Here is a 21,117-nt window from a genome sequence, read left to right as displayed (position 1 = left end):
TCTAACCGTAACTGATGGCTTTCTACGAAATAACTAATTTTTCAAATTTCTTGTTTCATGATTTTGTTTTATTGAGGATTAAAGGCTTCAAATTGTATATCGTTATAAGAATATAGTATTTCTCTTAATTCCACCTCATTTGAACAGGATAAGCACACACACACACACGCAATCACTTTTAAAAATCTAATGCTTACTGAACAATACTTAAAATCTTCCAACTTTAGTGTCTATTAGTGAAATACATTGCGAATTCAACTCAAGTTATCGATATATGTGGCTTTAATTTCTAAATTAACTGAACTAGATCCTATCGTGGTTATTTTGCCGATCAAAATATAGAATGACTGAATTCCTGAGGTTGTCAATAATCTAAAACTTACCTTGTAACAAATTGCATGTATTGATCTTTAGTTGGATATTGAATTATCACCATCGTATTTTATCTACAATCACCGACAGATGTTCACCACCATCATCAACAACAAGTTTGATTTTGCACGTTTTATTTTTGCGCAGTTTGTATGACTCATATATTTATTTATATAAAAGGGATGTGTACTTTTACGATGTTTTTATTTGTTGGTTTTGCATGTTTGTTCTTATTTTCTCACATCTTGTTGATTATGTTAGTACTGACTGATTTGCAATATACTTTACAATTATTACTATTGATATTATTACTATTATTGTTCGATAAGAATGATGCATTTACATATCACAATTGTTATGTTTGTTGCTGTCATTGTCGTCGTCATCGTTACCGCTGTTGTTGGAAATGGCCATAGTTATCATGGTGCTACTTAAGCCTATGTTATCCATATTTGATATGTCTGTTGGTATGAATGAAAGTAGAACTAGAATTGAAAAGATTAAAAGTAGAAGGAAACAAGTTGTTGATTTGTAGTTTTTTACTTCAAGTGATATATGTGAATGTCAATTCATGTACACCCTAATTCCTCCTTTTATTTAATGTTCACTACAATTTTTGGAGATGTTTAAATCGTGATCCTCCCCTTAAAAAAAAGCAAATTCCTTACCCGCTACTCTGTTTTTTTTCTTCCGGGTAAGTTTTTAATTTTGTTCTTTATATGTGGTATTTTTTTATTCTAATCTCGAACAAAGACTTGTTTTTCTCTTGTCGGTTCTTCTCTGTTTTCGTATGATAATTTTTTGTTCTGCCCTCAGATTCATTATAAATTTATTTATTTACGATTATTCCTTACTTAAGTCTCTCTCAACAAGTCCATGGAAACCAGTGCAGCCACTGGATTGCGAAGATCTGGAAGAAATGGAAACCACTTAACTGGGGAGCATCATTGACAAATAAGGAGGATCTGATGCAGATGTCAAGGCACGAATTAACAAAGCAAGATAATAATTCCAACAATTAAAAAGTATCTGGAATTCGAAGAACTATCACTCAACACCAAAGTCAGAATGTTCAACATAAATGTTAAAAATAGTTTACTGTACGGAGCTAAAACTAAGAGGACTGCCATAACCCTCACTAAAAAGATACAGATATTTATAAACATCTGTTTATACAGGACACTTCAGATCCTTCGAGTGGAGACCATCAATAATAATCGAATGTGATAGAGAACAAACTAAATGCCAATTGAGGTGAAAATTAGGAAAAGCCGCCGAAGGTGGACAACCATTAAAGTGAATTACGAGGCAAGCCCTAATTCGGATTGATCAAGGCAAAGGGAAAAGTTGCGAACCAAAGAACACATGGTCCAGGGAACTGAGGTTACATATCATGGCGACAAATAGTGCCTAATAGCAACTGGAGAGAAAAACCCATGACAATGTTGGTTGGAGGTCCCCGGTCGATGGCCTGTGCCCCATGAGGGGTAACAGGCTTAAGTAAGCAAATAATTTCTTACAGCAAAACTTATCTTTTGAACTACCTGGGACTACGGACAAAATAAAGGAGATTGGTGTATTGGCTCCATTGAATTTGAAGCTAATCGTTTCTAAGCCTGTGCATGAACCCTAATAATGGTATCAAATTATAACACAAATAAGTAAATACCTACTTTCCTTTATTCACAAATATTATTTGGAACGGAACATAACTTTAATCTCAACCTAACCTTTGTAGTGTTGTATCGAAGTTGTTTAAAGTGAATGTTTACGTTTTCACAGGGTCTTACCATTCGTTAGTTCAAACATTCCATGTATATTGAAAAGCATTTTGTACTTACATGAAACCTAACCCAGAAGTATCAAACTTAATCTTTGTTTCTATCTTCAATTTTGTTCCTTCAATAAATTCTCTTCAGGTTCTACAATTCTATATCCAAATAAATCATTTCAAAAATGATCAGGTTTAAGACAAAATATATCGTTTATAATTATAGCATGTGTATTTGGGATTGTAAAATAAAATAAAGTTTTCAATGATAGGATGATTAATATAAAGTGTTGACTTGATTAAATTTATACGTTAACTAAAATTATAAGATTATTGGTGAGAATAAATATAATTAACAGGGTATGAGAAAGATTATAATGTAATTACAAATGAGAAATCACATAATATGTAAAATAATGTAAATTAGGTACGAACTAGTAAACAGGGTCGAATGTTGAAGAAATTTCTCGGAAATGTTGACAGCTGTTCGTTCATATATCTATGTTTTAATGTGATAGTAATTTTCTAGGAATCTACCAATTTGAATTCATTCATTATTGTTTGTTTGAATCTTCCCATCGATTTGTTAGGACTGCAACTGGTCAGTCTCTAATTGGCAGACGTGCATACCGACGAGTCCCAAATAGGACGAAACGCGCGTCAAACTGGATTCCACTGCTAGCCACTATCCATCTCTGCTTACCATGCTTGTGAATTAAGGCAATATCGAGGCAATACGCACAGTATGCACATATGCCAATTAGAGACTGACCAGTTGCAGTCCTAACAAATCGATGGGAAGATTCAAACAAACAATAATGAATGAATTTAAACTTCACCCCATCGCACAAGCAAGGACTCAGTAGCCGAGTGGATAACGTGATGGCGTTTGAAGCGAGGGTACTGAGATCGAGTCCCAGAGTGAACATCAACTCTGAGATGCAGGTGCATCCGCCTGATGAGTCCCGAATAGGATGAAACGTGCGTCGTGGATTCCACTGCTAGCCACTATCCATCTCTGCTTATCTACCAATTTGTTTATGACAACTTTTTATTCCTCAAATAATTATCCTAATAAATTAGTGTATAATCAAATTGTTCATAATGTTTCACACTAAGTATATATCATATTGTTTTGATAAATTTTGTCTTCTAGTTACTTTTTAAAAAGTAAAATAAGGTGATTAAGATAGTGATAGTGATAATCATTATGTAAAAATCTAAACACACTTATCTGGTTACTTTCCAATTGCTTGTCATAATATGTTCGATTTCAGTTCGAATGTACCATATGTTGTAGGTGGTTAATTATGGTAATTCAGTAGTTTTGGTAATCTGGAGTCGTCAATTAGTCTGTATTCAGCAGTTTAAGTGTAATATATCTCATACTAATATATATATATATATATATATATATATATATATATATATATATAGTGAATTTTAGAGGAGTGGCTTAGTGGCTGATTGACACTCCTTTTCCAGTTACAGATTTAAATCCTAATCTACCACCCATTTTGGTTTGGGGGTTTGAAGCATACCAATAATGCTCTTCTCACAATGAATGCAGCTCAAATTGATAAAGGTTTTAAACACACGTATTTACATGTTATTTGAACAATTAAATCTAGCTTACTAGAGTGGTCTTAACAATATTAACTAATCAAAAGATTGTCTAAATTTCCTGTCACAATAATTCATAGACAAATAAGCTTAGTAAAGAATTATTATTCGGTAGTGTAAGCATTTCGCTTTCAATTTTCCACTTATTTCACATATAAATGTACTTAAGACATCTAAGTTGTATCTCTAGACATCAGATGATAAAGCTTAGTATACGATTTTTTTCTCCAGTTATGTATTTGTATTAATTACTGACATCTGAGAAGACATCATGGTGATATTGACCGATTCAATGATATACACATTTTTTTGTTTTTACTGCATTGCATTTGGTATATTATTCAACAGTTTGTACGTAGTTTGTTTACTGTGACTTTTTCGTAAGATGTACCAATGGCGATGTGGTTTCTGTATAATACGATGCGAAAGACTTGTGGTTCAGATAGATGTTGCACTTGATTATGTTTTCTCTAAGCTGGATGGTTAAATTGTGTAGCTATCCATTGTTCTTAACAATGCCAACTAAGTAGTATCTTCCACGTAGATTTGATATAGTTTTTTATTTAATTTATTTCAAACTATAAATATTGCTTGAATTCCTCGTACATGTAAGCTGTTTACGTTTTAAAGTTAAATGTTTTTGACAGTGTTCACGTTCTCTACCACTTAACAATTAATATTTACTATTGTCATTAACTTGCAATTACTCATACTGGTCATTAGTATATTATTGTACAATGATAATAATGAACACCTTCATTGACTAAAAGGTTATGTCGACCTGTATGAATGGCTTTCTCTATTCTACCATAGATGTAATGACAATCTTTCACGGTACTCACATTTAGTATATATATATATATATATATATATATATATATATATATATATATATTCGATAGCACATTTCTATTTAACTTTCTTTTTTTATTGTGTGTTGTCATTGTCGTCTTTCAGAAAAGTTCCCTAGTTGGTTCCTCTTCTCCTTTTGATCCGAAAAAAGTTAAAGTTACTGTTCAACGTCCTGGTGACCAGAAAGCTTATCAATGTGGACCACATCTTAGAAAAACGAAGAAAACAGATTCAGTAAGTGATTTTTAATTCTTTATTAAAAAGGAAGTTTGTTTTTTCCCTTTTTTTGTTTAGTTAATTACATGTTTTGTTGTTAATTCATACCCTGGTACGGCTGAGGGTAGGAAGAGTCAGCACACCCTCTCGAAATACTCCCACATGACCACGCGTATGCAGACACTGTCAGGGAAGTCCTACTCACTGTCTTCTCTCAGAGGGGTGTTGTTTACGAAATTGAGAGGATGAAAGGCGAATGGCCGGCACTGGGTTAATGGACACGGAGAACCCACCTAGGGGAGTTGGGAAACCCTGATTCCAAACCAATGGTACACATGGGCTCCAGGATCCTAAAGAAACAAATGACATATGAACCTATTGTTGGTCACCGACTACCATGTAACTGCATCTCCTAACGTTGCTCCATTGCCTTGTGTATTAGACTTTGGGTCAAAGGTTTGAGGAGTGTCCCCGTCAATAAAACTACGTGCTTCGTTTGGGTGCCCGGATATTATCATAGCCCTCACACAAATCAATGATAACTACTACTGGCTTTATTGTTGTGTGGCGCATATGTATTTGGTGCCTCATTGTACCATTGTTTATGTGTTCAAATAATAAATAGTACGAGATGTTTTTTGTGAATCACACTGCTCGCATGTCGACCAGGTTTTGGGTCAGGTGAAACTTTCAGAACTGCTCTGCGGGGAATGCTGGCTTATATTTTTATTGTAAAATTATTCATACGCTTGGATTTTTATATCCTCATATTCCTGTTTTTGAAAGCATCCGTTTGATCTAGAAATCGTCCTTGTTCCAAATTTACCTTCTATTTCTTTGTTGATCCGTATTTGTATCAATTATGCCTCAGTTTGTGTATACATTAGAATTTCCCACTTGTGTTTCTATGCGGTCTGAGTATTCGAAGTATACTGTTTTATGAGTTTGGAGTCATAAATGAACAAGGTACAACGAGAATATGTGCTTGCTAATTCCATTTCTTTACTAGACACTGGGTTTGTAAGTTGCCCGAGAACCAGTAGCAGTTAAGATCTCGGTTGTTGTTCTTTAGTCGCTTTCTTTGTTAAAATTGGTTGTCAGTCTTCCAGGCAGCATAGGGAAATAGGGTAATAATCAGGTTAGACGATACAACTGCTTTCATATATATACTTCTATTGCATCATCATGTCTATTGATTGTTCATATATCTTCATAAAACCAAACTTATATATATATATATATATATATATTTCAATGTAGTCAATATTAAGAAAGGTACAACGAATAACAATATTTCTCAACTAAATATAACTTTAAATGACCATTTAGGCATTATTCATACTGAAAATTACAGATGATAATAAGTTAATAAATTGACGCCTTAACAAACGGGCGTTTATAATAAGTTATACGTATATTTGCTACATGGAACATCTTTCGACGATTCTGGGTATATCTCAGGCGCTATGTCTTGCAAACTGAAGATCCATCTCTAAAATTCTCTGCCAATCTATATAATGAGTCTGTGAAAATGCTTTCTCTTTCATAATGAATCTTAATGGATATGAAGATCGAGCTAATAATAGTTGGTTCCTTTTTTAAGAAACTGAATTAATTAATTTCACAACAGCTTAGACATAGAGTATAAGTGAGGTTTCGTTTTCTTGCTACTTAAACTCAACTGTGAAAGTTTGTTTGTTTGTTGTACCTAGATTTTCTCTGTATGGCATCAGTTCATGAAATCATTAACTATTGGATTGAACCATGTAGGTAGATGGAGACTATCTGGTTGAGGTCTGCGTTGCCTGGCGAAATGGCTCAAAACTATACTCAATGGAGCTGGTTCATTCACTCTTTGTATTTCCTAAGTTTCCAAATCTTTTATAATTTTTCACCTCACTAATTAATATTTTCATCTGAAAACGTATCTCAGAAGTCTAATGTTTTTTGTCACCAATATTGTTACTACCTCCACTACTCTGAGTTTTTCCTTTATTATTTCATTTTTCTGTGCTAACGGAATGTGGGAACTTGTAACGATTCATACAACTACTTAGTTTTACATTGCGTATTGCTCACTGGTTGATACATAGACTTTTATGGTCCTTTATGGATATATATTTAAAGACTATCTCAATCACCCAATTTGAAGGATATTTGATACAGCAATTTCTGTCCAATGAATTTAAGGTTGATTTACGATTTTTGTTGATACCATTAATTTGTACAGTAGTTTAGTGCCTACATCAGTGGATCGCTATTTTTTAGTTTACTGGAAGTTAAAGTTAAACCAAAAACAACTAATCCCTTCTTAAAAATCTAGTTAAAAACTTATTCCGGTAGTGTAGAAAATAATTTCTTGACAGCTTTTCTTAGATTTTACTGCGAGGTGATTTTTATTTTGTTCGTGAAAATTTTCATTTTCCTGTGTTTTTATTTAGATAGAATCCAATTCATAAATCAGCTATAAAAACGAGTTTATACTAGTTCAAACTGTTTCAGTTTTAAGATGAGATATTCAACTCTTAGTATCCCTGGGAAAACTAAACAAATAACTGGCGTAGAATTCTTTGGTCTAGGAGGAGTTATAATGTTAATGACGGTTAACTACTACATAGAATTTGTGTTGTAGATAAAATTATACCTCTTGGATAAAGATGTATTTTACTCTCTGACTATCAAAATGTAAGTAGAGGAGAATTCGAATTCATGATAAAATGGTTAAAAGTGGGCTGTCTAATCTACTTTTACGTATTTCAGTTCTTACATCCGTTCACTTAGTGGAAACAATCTAGCTGTATTCATTAATACAGATATTTTGTAGAAATTAAATTCGATATTAAATTTAAGAGTTGACAAAAATTATTCTCTATTCCATCGTAGAAACTGACTCTCCATTCTCTTGACGAATAAATTTATGTAGCCGACTGTACGATTATAGTCTATTTGAATGCGTATTGCAATGTATATTTTGGTGGTTGGCTTAATGCATTTTCAGAGTTATTCACGGTTCCTCTTGTTCATAACTATGTAAGGGGAACCATATATGAGTTTAGTAGTGTTATTTAGGTGAGTCCTACTTTTTGTTGAAAAGTTTTACACGATATTGGGATTTCTGTGAATTGCATTTATGGTCTTGGGAAAGTGCTATCACTTAAAGTCTTCAATGTTCAAATCTACTAACTTGGGGAAAAGCATTTTATCAGCTTTATACTTCTACACAGTAATTGACATGAGTTAGTGTGTATTTCACAATATAATTTGATTTCCTCTTCAGTGTGTTATAATAGTTGTTCCTGCTCATACTTTTGTGTGGATGACTATTTTTTATTAACCAAATGAACCTGACAATGCAATTACTGTGACCATTATTCTGACTTTATATGTTTGTTATGATTGGTAAAAAGCGATAGACTTTTAAACCCGTCACTTAATGCTAAAAGCAAATGAAAATTGATTGCATAAATATTTTTTGACACTGTCTAATCCATCTCTAAAACTATTCTGTTCTAATTTAATGGCTATTTATATTTGCTCGCTTGTTTTATTGAAAATTTTAATGGAGTGTATGTATGAATAGACTTTCATAAATCTGCATTATAAACAACAAAACTTTCTCAGTTCGGTTTGTTTTTACGTATCATTTTTGCATAATATATGCGCATGGTTTTTCAGAGGAACAAGTAAATTCTAAGGTTAGCAAACCATAATCTTGAATGGATTTTAAATTCATCATTTAACACTTTCACTTTTCTACTATTAACGCTCTGTTATTTCTTTTTTTTATACTTCTCTCTGTCATATGATCCATTTCGCCTTCTTCTCCCTCCCAAACGTGTACAAACATTTACATACAAAATGATCATAATGAATATGAACTGACAAAACAAAACCTTATTATCATTTTAAAAAATGCATGTTTATTTTTATATATATATAAAAGGATGCTATCAAAGAAATTAATCGTTGTCGTGAGGAGAATACAACACGTTTAGACTTAACTAAAGGTCAATTGCATTTTCTACCACCATCAATACGTGATGTTGCACATCATTTAAAAGAACTTTATCTATATTGCAATAAATTAGTGAATTTGCCAAGTAAGTACTCGCTTTATGCTTGTGTGTATGTTGAGCTATTTGTGTTACATAATTCTCATGTTTTTCGTTACTTTTCTGTTCTGTGAATAGTAATAATAATAACGTTGGAGTTTGCTTCATTGTATTATTTGTTGTTAAAATCTTCGTGGTATTTGTGCGTTTGAGGATACATACGTTGTAATTTGATCGATTGACTTCCATCATCACTGAGGTCTGGACAACCATGACATTAGCTGCTACTCCATGATCAATTAATGTGAAAATTTCAGTCCTATGAGAGGCATTAGCTTCCTCAACATTAAAAGGATCCTTTTTCTGACAACTGTTAACAGCATCACATATACATCTAGGGCTTTCTGCTGATTCCATATGATTGCATAACATAAAAAACGAATCCCAGTCGTATATCAGTCCTCTTAACTTATTACTTCAAATATGCAACATGATGAATAACAGATTTTAGCATCAACATTAAGAACTAAATAATAACATGACACTAAGTACAACCTAGAGACTAATTTGTGTCACCTAAGGTTTGGCTATCAGTATCTTCATAAAACATTTGAACCAATCGATATGTCAATAACCATCAGTCCATAACTTTATGAACTGATGTAACATTTTAGTCTAGTCGTTCATAGTCTTTTACTACCTACTAATAGCCCTGGATACCATGAAAAGTTTGGTTCAGAGATGATGTATCGTCAAAGTCCAACCTCTATATTACTTAGTGATTACACCAGATCGCTAATACTTCAAGTGACACATTTATGTCCTATTACTATCAACTGACTCATTCGTCAATATGGGGTTGTAGATTTTCATTGAAATGACATACCAATCGATGTTAGATAATTATTAAAAACCTGGAAGCACCGTTAATTATTTGTGCGTAAACATGAAAATCCCGGGTTCGGTTCCTGGTTTCTAGGTCGTCAATTTGCACTGCTGAGGAACCCCATACCAGGATAAAATGGCTGTCTAGTACTCCCCGGTTTTCAGTGTTTGCCTAAGGACTTGTGATTTTAATAATGCATATGCCTGTACCTTCTAAAATTAAAATATCTGTATATGTTGCATTATTTGTAATTTCATACCTTTTTTTTCCATTAACCTGTTGTAGTGTTTTTCTACTGAAATATATGTACACGTAGATGTGTTCACATTACATTTTGTATACATTTATTGGGAATATATGCAAACACATTATTACAAAAATTGCTTTGTATATATATATGTTGTTTTCTTTCATTCTTTTCCTTTTTGATTTTATTTATTTTATATTTTTAGATGAAATTGGTACATTGTTTGCATTGGAAATTTTAATGGTACAAGAGAATTCATTAAGTGATCTACCAGAAACATTAGCACAATGTACACAATTACGTGTATTAGATATAAGACATAATAAATTATGTGAAATCCCTCAAGTTGTTTACAAACTACATAATTTAACACATTTATTTCTACGTTTTAATCGAATTCGTGTAGTAGATGAAGAAATTAAATATTTAACCGTAAGAAAAACCAAATTTTTTTTGAAAAAGGTTTTTTATTGCTTGTTATTTTGTTGTTTTTTTGTTCTTGTTATTTGAACTTTTTTTTTCATTTACCCAAAAGTATATTTCAACATTTAAATGAAACGTGGTAATTCCTTTAAAAATATGTGGAAGATGAGTAAGCGATCTTGATTGAATCTAAAAAATAAATACTACATAAATATGATATATGATAATGCTAGTCTGGCTGTAAAAGGTCGGATCTACAACGCGTCTGTGAGAGCAGTTTTGCTCTATGCTTGTGAAACCTGGCCTCTCCGAGTTGAGGATGTTAGACGACTCTCTGTGTTCGATCATCGTTGTCTCTGAAAGATTGCTGACATTCAGTGGCGACAGCATGTTAGTAATACCGAGGTTCGGCATCGTGTGTTCGGGCGCAGAGATGATAGTTCAATTGGTGTCACCATCTTGAAACACCGACTTCGGTGGCTTGGACATGTTTTACGAATGTCGTCCCAGAGAATTCCACGTCGTGCATTATTTGCCGACTCTGGGACTGGTTGGAAAAAGTGGAGAGGAGGTCAGTGTATGACATGGTGTCGTGGCATGAAAGAAAGCTGCAAAAGGCTAGCTTCTGCTGGTCCTTCACGACTCCCTGGCTGGGGTCCGAGAGATGGTACAACACAGTGGCTAGAGACGTTATCAGATATGGCTCAGAATAGAAGCCAGTGGCGATCGTGCTATAACCTTCTTCTACTTTCTTCATAAAGAGTGGTTATAACTTTCCTAACTGAGAGAGTCCTTCTGGTTGTACATTTCAGTTCCCCCCACCATTACTCTTCTCTTTCTTCTCATCCTTTTTTTTTCTTCCTTTGTATATACGCATCTTCCCCCTTCCTCCTCCCATTCTCATTATTTTGTGTGGCGCATATGTATCTGGTGCCCCTTGTACCAATATGTATGCGTTTAAATAAATAAATAAATAATGATATGGTGTATATAATTCGAACATAATTCAGCATTAAAATTTGCTGAATAGCAACCAATGTCATTTTTTTTCTAATCCTTTGTTACTGATCGAATTCTATCGATTAAGTCACAATGTAGTCACTAGTATAAGTGACTCGACATCACATTCGTTATATTAATATGTCATGTGGTTGGAAGTAGTCGACAGGAATCCCTCTTTGAACTAGGTTTCGTGCTAATTGGCATTTGTCAGCAAAGAGTACCCGAAATCTTTAAAGGAATCGATGCTATCTGTGAGATTCGGACATGTATGTGTCACTCAGCTTCCTAGTCTAAAGTGTTATCATTGAATCAATTTCTTTTCAAAGTTTTATTTTTATTTATATTTTAAAATCATCTTGATATTACCACTAATCTGGCTTTGTAACTCATTATTATTATTACTATTATTATTAGTATGAATATGGATAGGGTTATTATTATTATTATTATTATTATCGACAGATCCACACTGATTCTCTGTGGCTAACTTGTTTATTGTTATTGATTTAATCATTTCGACTATTTACATACTTTTGAAGTAACAAACGTAGCTAACCTAGATGTTTTGTGTTAGGATTATCTCATAACTGCTATTACCATTGTATTTATCATACCCTGGATAGACAGTCACATTTACCTTGCCATTCATTTCACGATATTTTAATTGATTGAAATGCTTTTCTAATTATTGTTTATTAACCAATCACACTTCATGCTTGTTGTGTGTGTATGTATATTATTTATCTGTTAGGATTTCTGTTAGTTTGTATATGTTTATCTTTGATCATTTGGCCTCTAACAATAAGACCCTAGATTATTTGTATGCTGATTCTGTGACAATAATTTTCACGATTTAAAAAACAACGATAATCGCACTCTTTCCGTAATAAAAGGCAGCATTTTCGGTCTTACAACATTTATTTTCGTTAAAATCATGACGTAAAATATCATTTAATCATGATAACACATTCATTTTCTTTTTGGAAGTAAACTTAAAAAAAACTGGTGTTCAAGAAATACATAGTAGACAAAGTAAAAAGACAACTAAGAGACTAACTGGAAAACATTAAACAACAAGGTTTAATCACCGAAATCCTCTTTAAAGTACTGAAGTCGACAGGGATAATGACAACAAGACTATATGGTCTGCCTAAAATACATAAAAGCATCATTCCCTTCCTACTGATCTTAGACAATGACTAGTTTTGGTTATCACACTACAACGAAATAGTCAGTAAATAATTCTAGAACCAACGAAATGTTAAAGCAATAGGTAATTGAAGATTATTCTAAATGATATCATCATGTAAGATAAAATATCAAATCTTTTTCAAAGATGCTTTCATAAACAAAGAGTTCATATCAGTCGAATACACTGCTGTTTTCTTAATATTAACGTCGCATAAATGATCGACTGACTTAAAGAAATCCTTCGGTGAATACTGGCACTAACGACTTCGAATATAGTTCAATAGATTCGTCAGCCACTTAGATTATGAATAGGCAACTGACAGGTGGATAGAATTGATGGTTAGTTTTATGAATTTGAGGGAATCCTTTTAAATGAGTGTTCAGAACCCACAAGTTTCAAGTCACTAAACTCCACTTTATTAAAGATATCGATGTCTAGCATTTTCAATTAAGTTGAATTTACTATTCCCCTGACTAATTCCTTAATTTCATCATGATGAATAGGTACGATCTTACTTTCGTAGAAACATACAATTATATGATTCCTTCAAAGCTGTTTACAAACACTCATCTTCCTCCATTGCTAAACACAGTTGAACATAGATTATAAGAGTAATCTTAGCTCAGCCTTTACGACTTTATGCAAAGATTATATTGGGTACATACTTAATTTTTTTCGGGACCTTATCTATATAGAATTTCAAATCCTTTGTGTGTGTTCGGGAACGATTTGTACTTGTACTAAACTGACGCTGTTATTATTGATTTATCACATTGTTTTCCTGATTATTTTGTTTTTCTCTCATACTACAATTTGTCTAGTTGACCTATATATATATATATATATATATATATATATATATATATATATATATATGCATGCTTAAACGAGTGTGTGATCAGATTGTTCAAATTGTAATGCTCTAATATAGCACATAATTATTGGTTCATCAGCATGAATTTTATTTCGTTATTGTAAGAAAATGCATTTTTGTCATTTTGAATTGACACAATAAACAACTACAATTTTACACATTCACTCCTTAGTTACTTTTCTTTTGTATGAAGGCAATTAATATTACTGACTAGTACTAGTACTCAAGTTCAGTAATTCAGTTGTGTTAAAAATCAAGGGACTTAGTCATCGAACTGCTGTTGCATTGTGTTGATTTTGTAATTTATCTTTATTTTTCCGTAAAATGAAAATCAGAACTTGTCTCAGTTTTTTCCTTACTATTTTGTTTTAATTAGAAGCTTCAAGTTCTTAGTTTACGAGAGAATAAAATTCATACACTCCCAGCTGATCCTGGTATCGGTCAGTTGACCAATTTGATTACATTAGATGTTTCACATAATCATTTGGAGCAATTATCTGAAAGTGAGTTGATTTATTTATTGACATATATATTTAACATCACTTATACTGGTTGATGGTCATTTTGCTTCATAGTTAATTACATCATCCTACTTGTTGCATCACTTGTATTTCTTACTTTTCTAAGATTGATATTTCGTGAATATGTTCAGGGCATAACCTAAAATTATTTAATTAAGTGAAATATAGCTATGTCATCACATCGTGTGTGTTTTATAGTGTACTGTGATATACTCTATGTGTCGAAACTAGCTAGAACTCTAACAGTACTTATTTGAGATTTAACAGATTCTGTTCAGATACTAACGAAATTGCTAATAATCTTAATAATTAATACACAGGATATGGAAAATGTTCAACACTTGGAATCATTTATTTTTATTGAATCATGATGTGCTTAGGTATCAGCAAGGTATATATATTCACTTGGCTTTTTTATTCAAGATTTCATAAATTCGTATAACAAATTTCCAAAATTTTCATTGCATACATCTATCGGATTTGATTTTCGAATGTATTATCAGTTACCAAGATTATATGCATAGTGTTAAGTTGTTGTTTTTGTAATTTCTAAAGAAAATCTATCCTAAAACTCAAAAGAATTACCTTATTTATATGCTAGGATTTTGTTCTAAATGCGTAGTGGGCAAATATTTTCGGTCAAAGACTACATTAACATAAATAAGTAAATGTGGTGGAGCGGATATATAAAATTTCAGTGTGTTTTTAAATCAAGATGTTCCCTCTGTCTGCAGAAAATAGAATAGTCAGCAAGCTAAATTTTAGTGGATATATTTTACTTCAACAACTATATTTCTCATCAGATTTCAGTGAGACTGGTTGTTTACTAAAATGCTAGGGAATAAGAATAGGTGAGTTTCTCAGCTTGCTCAAATAGTAGGATGAATTTGTTTTCTAGTGCTTTAACTTCTACACATAGTTTGTGTCGCAAAATATCTCTACGCTGCGGCTTCTTAACGAATTTACTCGGTACATAAAGAATGTCAACAGCAAATGGAAAATCAGAAAGTCACTCGAATAGTTTTTATTATATTAAACTCATATGTGGTGTTTTTCATTTCAGGGAATATCACGATTTCTCCTAAACTTTCAGACCGTATTCCAGGGAATAAAAATCAACTTAAGCACATATACAACATATTTAATAGAACATTCTTTAAGATTTCTATCTGAGGTGCTATGGTTTGTGTAAACTATTTTCATATTATTTCATTTTATGGCTCCCCGTCAAATATATATATTTACATGGTTTTCTTGGCCTTAGTTTCTGTACCTCAATTCCCACTGCTATGTACAGTTTGTTTTTGAATGATAAAAGTTACATCGGTGCAGATTAATTATCTCAGAGTTTTATTATATTTGGTATATGGTTAACAATAGAATAGAATCCGCGTTTCACCCTATTTCGACTTGCCAGCTAGGTAAATCTTGTTCCTAGTGTTGGTGTTCACAGAGGTACTTGAACTCATTTCTTATTTCTTCAAACGTCAACTTGATATCCATTAAGCTACTGCGTCCAAGTGGCCACTAAGTGGTCCAACTTATGTGAACACCAACCCTGGGATTATTAAAGGTTATGTTGAAGCAATCTACTCAGAGCACACATATAACGACAGAGGTTGACCAATTACAGTTCTGAATATCAACGATTAAAAGTTACAAACGGTTACTAATATCTAAGAGTTATTATATTTTATTACTATTTACTCCATAGACTTCTATGAATTAGATTTATCTTGCATGGACTATTTTTTTTGTAGCTCTAGATAATATTATATAATGAGAAAAATACACCCTCTAATTTAGTAATTCGATTCAAGTTCTTCTTACATGATTCCGAGTTGAAATTATTGTTTGTGACTTGATTCTAGTTGTTCAAGTTGAAGTCAATGAATTAAGGTGTAAATCTGCACTCCTATTTTTTATTATTTATTTACATGTAGTTTGTACACTTTGATCAAAGTATAATACACCATATCACCATACATATAATCAAATCTATGCAAATTATCGTCAACTTCAAACCACTGGTCATTTATAAATGTGTATTAATCAAAATACTATTTAATTGATACAGTTTAATGTTTATGTGTATCAAACAATCATTATCAATAGTGTATTCCATTACTATAATATGAAATATTTTTTAAATAAGAAAATAGCTTTTAATACATCTAGCCTATATACACCATATATACTGATTACATTTAAATAGGAAGTTACTTTCATTAAAATTTGTTTTTTGTTTCCGGAAAGTTGGTAAATTTCGTCACAGATTTCTTTCATAGAACTTTCTTTTTTTCGTACTTCTCAACACTTGAAATCTCTGTTACTTTGAAAATTTTCAAATCCTCCTAAAGGAAAACAATATTCAATCACAATGTATTGTAATCTTATGACTGAGTGGTTTAACATCTAACTGTAGTCAAGTGAAATTAATATCTCTTCTATTCGTTAGTTTTTAAATTTTATTTTCATGTTATTTATTTTTGATATTCTTCTGATATAATCTGGAAAAATTGTATTTTAAAGTGTCCCAGGGATAAAAAGTGTATATTGATCAATTCGTTCCATTTTCTATTATTTTCCGTATTGCTAAATGTTTCTACTCAGATTTCTGGATTACTGTTTACATATCTTTATTTCAAACTTTATCAGTCACAGTTATTCTGTTCGCATTATTGAATGTGTGTTTATTATGTTTCATCCTAATATGAATATACACGGCCCCACACGCTGGATTCGGACCCAGGACTTTGGGTCTCGCACGCGGACGCTTAACCTCCAGACCGTTGAGCCGGCATCCTACAGTGTTAATGTCTAACTTCAACCAATCCAGGATGTTGCATGACCATCACCACCATTGTCTAACACTCATCCATTCATGATACCAATCTAAACTCAACAATCTTCACAACCTTATACTAATTATTATGTTTCATAAACTTCCTCCTTCAATACCTATTTATTTACTTAGAAAATGCAATAAAATTTCACATTCCAACCAACCAAACTGAAAACGATCACTTCGCTAAATATTGAGTTTTTGTACCAATATACAATATCCAATTAATTTGAACACTGCCGCTTATAATTAACAGTTAAACAATTTATTTCAGAATTATTATTAGAAACTACATACGCTCATAACATACAGTCATTTTGCTTGATTTATAAAATTATTATTCCGTCATGACTGATTACATTATACTATGCATAAAATATATTATTTGTTTTATTAACCTCTTATTATTAGTTCATTCATTTGTATATGTATTATTTTCAATGACATGTTTTTTTCAAATCCTTATTTTAATCAGTTGAAAATTGGTGTTAACTGAATTTACTAACAAGGCACAGTCGTTCATTTACTTATAAGCTATGTAGAACGTATTACATACATATACATTGACTGCCGCACCATTTGAGCACAAAGACATATATTTATCAAGACATATTCTATAGTAAAAGATGTGGCAACATATCACTATTGGTACAAAAGATTACGTATAGACAATGTAGTTCGAAAAACAATGAATTTGCCGAATAAGAAAAAATTATAAGGTAATTTTAAAACTCAATGTCTATGGTAAGAAAAATAGTGGATACATCTGCATCAATATCAGAGATTCTGAGTCTTTTTACACAACGTCTCTAACCATTGGTTATAATAATTGCGTAGACCAACTAACTAGTCAACTCCTACAAACACAGATCAGTTTAACAGTCAGTGACTTCATAAAATCTTGTTATGTTAACTGTAAATAATAGTGTTTTTGTAGTTTTAAGCATCTTTATTCAATGTATCAAATGTTCAGCTTGATTTTGCTTAATAATATATTTAAAAAATTTCATTGGTTTTGATAACGATTAATCAGCATTTTATGGAATAATATAGAAATAATTTGTCTTTTTTTAGTCTCATACTTCAGTTCTTTTTCTGAACTCTAGATACCGTATACATTCAGTGATTAGCTGCAAAATTTTTCCGAGATTATACTGAAAACCAATTACCGATGAATTTAATAAAGTCAGGATTGAAACAGTAGGGCATCGATGATATTAGTTACGGAGACATAGTGCTCTAACGATATCATGCTCATCGCGTAATCGAAAATTTCTAAGTTAAATATAGTGGAGGTGGTAACAATAAGTGGATACTCTTGAGTTGCAGCTAAAAAAATATAACTATTCAGATCTTTTATTTCTCATGTGATGTAATCCCATTCAGTTAGTGATAGAAATAACCTTTAAAGAAAATTATTGTCTAAATTGTGTAATTTTAAATATGTATGCTCAATTCGTCTCAACATTGTTTTTTTGTTCTCTCTGTTTCTTTTTTGTTCCTACATAAAATAAAGAAATTGGTCATTGCCAAAAGTTGTGCACATTAAGCTTACAACATAATGAACTACGTTCGCTACCGAATACCATTGGTGATTTAAAAATGTTAGAAAATATTGGCTTGAAGTTAGTAATAGTTATTACGAAATATGTTTGTAATCTTTTTCTATAGTTCATTTATATGTGGTTATTTGTCAAATTAGTTTTGCTGTTTTCTTGGTTAATATTTGTTTGTTTCGAAAAAAGAAACTTGTGTTTATGTTTATATTTTTAATAGTTTTACATTATTTTCCCAGAAATATTTGTTAAAAAAAATGAATAATTCATTGTTTTCCAAATAACATATAAATTTGATCATTGTCAATGGTCGTCTATTCAAGGCTATAGCATAGTGTTGAACAAATGTTTCCTTACTAAAGAGTTGTATGTACTGCATAGCTACATCAGGAATGCCTTTACATAAACAAAATTCCCAAGTCTTTTTTATTTAAGATACTGACATCAATCTCTGATAATCATTCGTTTACTGGATTATTAGAATTAAAACTGTCACTTTATAAATGACCTAAATTCAGCTTTATTAAGTAGTTTATGTAATTATGAATCGTTCTATTTATCATAGTGCGTATTACGTACTGTAGATTTAGATGTGTTAGTTCAAATCTGAGTTTAAGCTTATTGAAGATCCTAAATGAAAATGTTTGTCCACTAGTGTGAGTTAACCCGAAAAAGCAAACATTTTGCTCGCAAAAGTTTTCGAATTATGAAACTTATTTTCTTTCAACGATAAAAGGAATGTTATTGTTTAAAGAGTTCATTCAAGCTATTTTTGGTTTAGTTATTAAGGTATTAATTCCTCGTGAAGACTGTGATTAACACCCTTAATAATAAAAGAAGATAGAAAAGTCAGTAATTTCGAGTTTAGTTTAAACACCTTAAGTTTGTTAAAACTTCGTAAAATTTCTGTATTTCAACTCTGTACTCTGACACTATATTATTCATCGGACTCCAGCTAGAATTGTTTTTGTTCTTATTCTCCTGATTAAAGCGTAACTCGGTTTTTTTGGCAGTTGCTTAGAAAACAGATTGTGCATCAAAAAACCATATTTTAATACTCTAGAATAAAATACAATTTTTCCTCAAAAATATTCCAAATAATCTTACTTCTGATATTTTTGTTACAAATATTTCTAAACGGAGTTTTTCCTACCTCTGTTAACTTTCCCTTCTCAAAGATTCATTGTTTCGCATAATATAGTAGACAGATATGTAATTACTGAAATGTAGTTTTTATCGGCTATATACTAACTGCCTTATTTATACATTTTATTCTCTGCAGATATAATCACTTGGAATCATTACCAGATTCGTTAGCACTTTGTACAAATCTCTTAGAACTAAATATTGAAGGCAATAATATTTGGCAATTGCCAGTACGTGTAAATATTCTTCATTGATTTCCCCTTTTTATTTTTTTACCGTGTTTATTTTCTTTGCGTAAATATTCTATATTGAATCCAATTATATTAGAGAAAGTGAAACCCATACACCATATATATATATGGAATAATTGCAAATTATTATTAATCTGTTTTTAAAAACTAATGGTTATGAAAAGGTAACTTTAATTTATAGAATTATTTTGTTGCCTGTACAATAACATTAAAACTGTCTGTTCGAATAAATCATCAAAAGAGTTATATTTCAAAAAATAAGGCGAACGATAAACTCTCTCGGGAATTGTTGTTAAAACAATTAAAGCTGGCTGGTTGGCTGCATACACATTTTCATTAATTTACAAATTGAATAACCATATTCAGGTAAAAGCATAACATTTTAAGTTTTTTTATAGAATACTAATGAGAACTTCACATGTGTACCTATCACATTTGTTGTTTTACATCAAAAGTGATTGTACATACAATAAGACAATTAGTCAAACTTTTCCTCTTTATATATTACTGTTTTATCATATGATTTCATTGGTTTTCGAAAGAAATCATTGTATTGATAACAGTAGTATTAGTAGGAGCGAACATTTATTAACCTGTAATGTTCATATACGAGATTGACTATTGTACCTTCTATATTAAAAATAGAAGGAGAAAAGCCTTCTAAATAATTTGAATTGCATCATAAATGATATCAATAATGTTGTGTATTTATTTTGTCCTTGTATTAATTCGATAAATTTACAACTATCATCAGTTTAGGGTTGTGGAGACTGTTAAGATTAATACCATGAATGGATCAATGTTAGACCACCATTGGAAACCTGGAAGCACTGGACAGTCGGCTTTGTGGTCTAAAGGTGAACCATTCGCTCGTGAGGCCGAAGGTCCTGGGTTCGAGTCCTGCGTGTGCGATCGTGTATGCTCACTGCTAAGGAGTCCCAGATTATAATTAGCAGTTAAATATTAATGATACAAAATGTATTGAAAGGACAGTTTTGGAACTAATCTATAGTTGAGCTGTACAATCATATTGTATATATGATTATGTATATATGTTTAATTTTGTGAAGGTATATGAACAATCAATAAACATGATGATGCAATAGAACTATTTTATTACTAAGTCATATTACTATCAGTAATTACAGTTAAAGTTTGTGTAACGTTTTAGTGTACCATCAATTTGTTCGGTTAAGCCTACGGTAATTACTAATTACAAAAGATCAAAATCATTCTAGTACGAACACAGTCTACCGTAAACTCTATAAAGCAGCGAATGACATACACA

The 21,117-nt window shown here is 31.6% G+C and overlaps 1 protein-coding gene across 1 annotated transcript in view; it reads left to right on the top strand.

Annotated features, from left to right (window-relative positions):
• Positions 1-21,117, top strand: part of Smp_129120 (putative shoc2) — a gene marked incomplete at its 3' end in the record, with an annotated part of 52,138 nt that overhangs the window by 11,991 nt on the left and 19,030 nt on the right. The window contains exons 4-9 of the mRNA XM_018799284.1: positions 4,724-4,852; positions 8,778-8,934; positions 10,225-10,451; positions 13,887-14,013; positions 18,393-18,501; positions 19,715-19,808. Of these exons, the coding sequence (XP_018651088.1) occupies positions 4,724-4,852; positions 8,778-8,934; positions 10,225-10,451; positions 13,887-14,013; positions 18,393-18,501; positions 19,715-19,808 (843 nt within the window). The remainder of the gene's footprint in view (positions 1-4,723; positions 4,853-8,777; positions 8,935-10,224; positions 10,452-13,886; positions 14,014-18,392; positions 18,502-19,714; positions 19,809-21,117) is intronic.

Source organism: Schistosoma mansoni, chromosome 3 (assembly GCF_000237925.1).
Source record: "Schistosoma mansoni strain Puerto Rico chromosome 3, complete genome".
In the NCBI taxonomy this organism is placed as follows: Eukaryota; Metazoa; Platyhelminthes; class Trematoda; order Strigeidida; family Schistosomatidae; genus Schistosoma; species Schistosoma mansoni.
The sequence above is the reverse complement of the archived record's forward strand: the minus strand, read 5'-3'. Positions and strand labels throughout refer to the sequence as shown.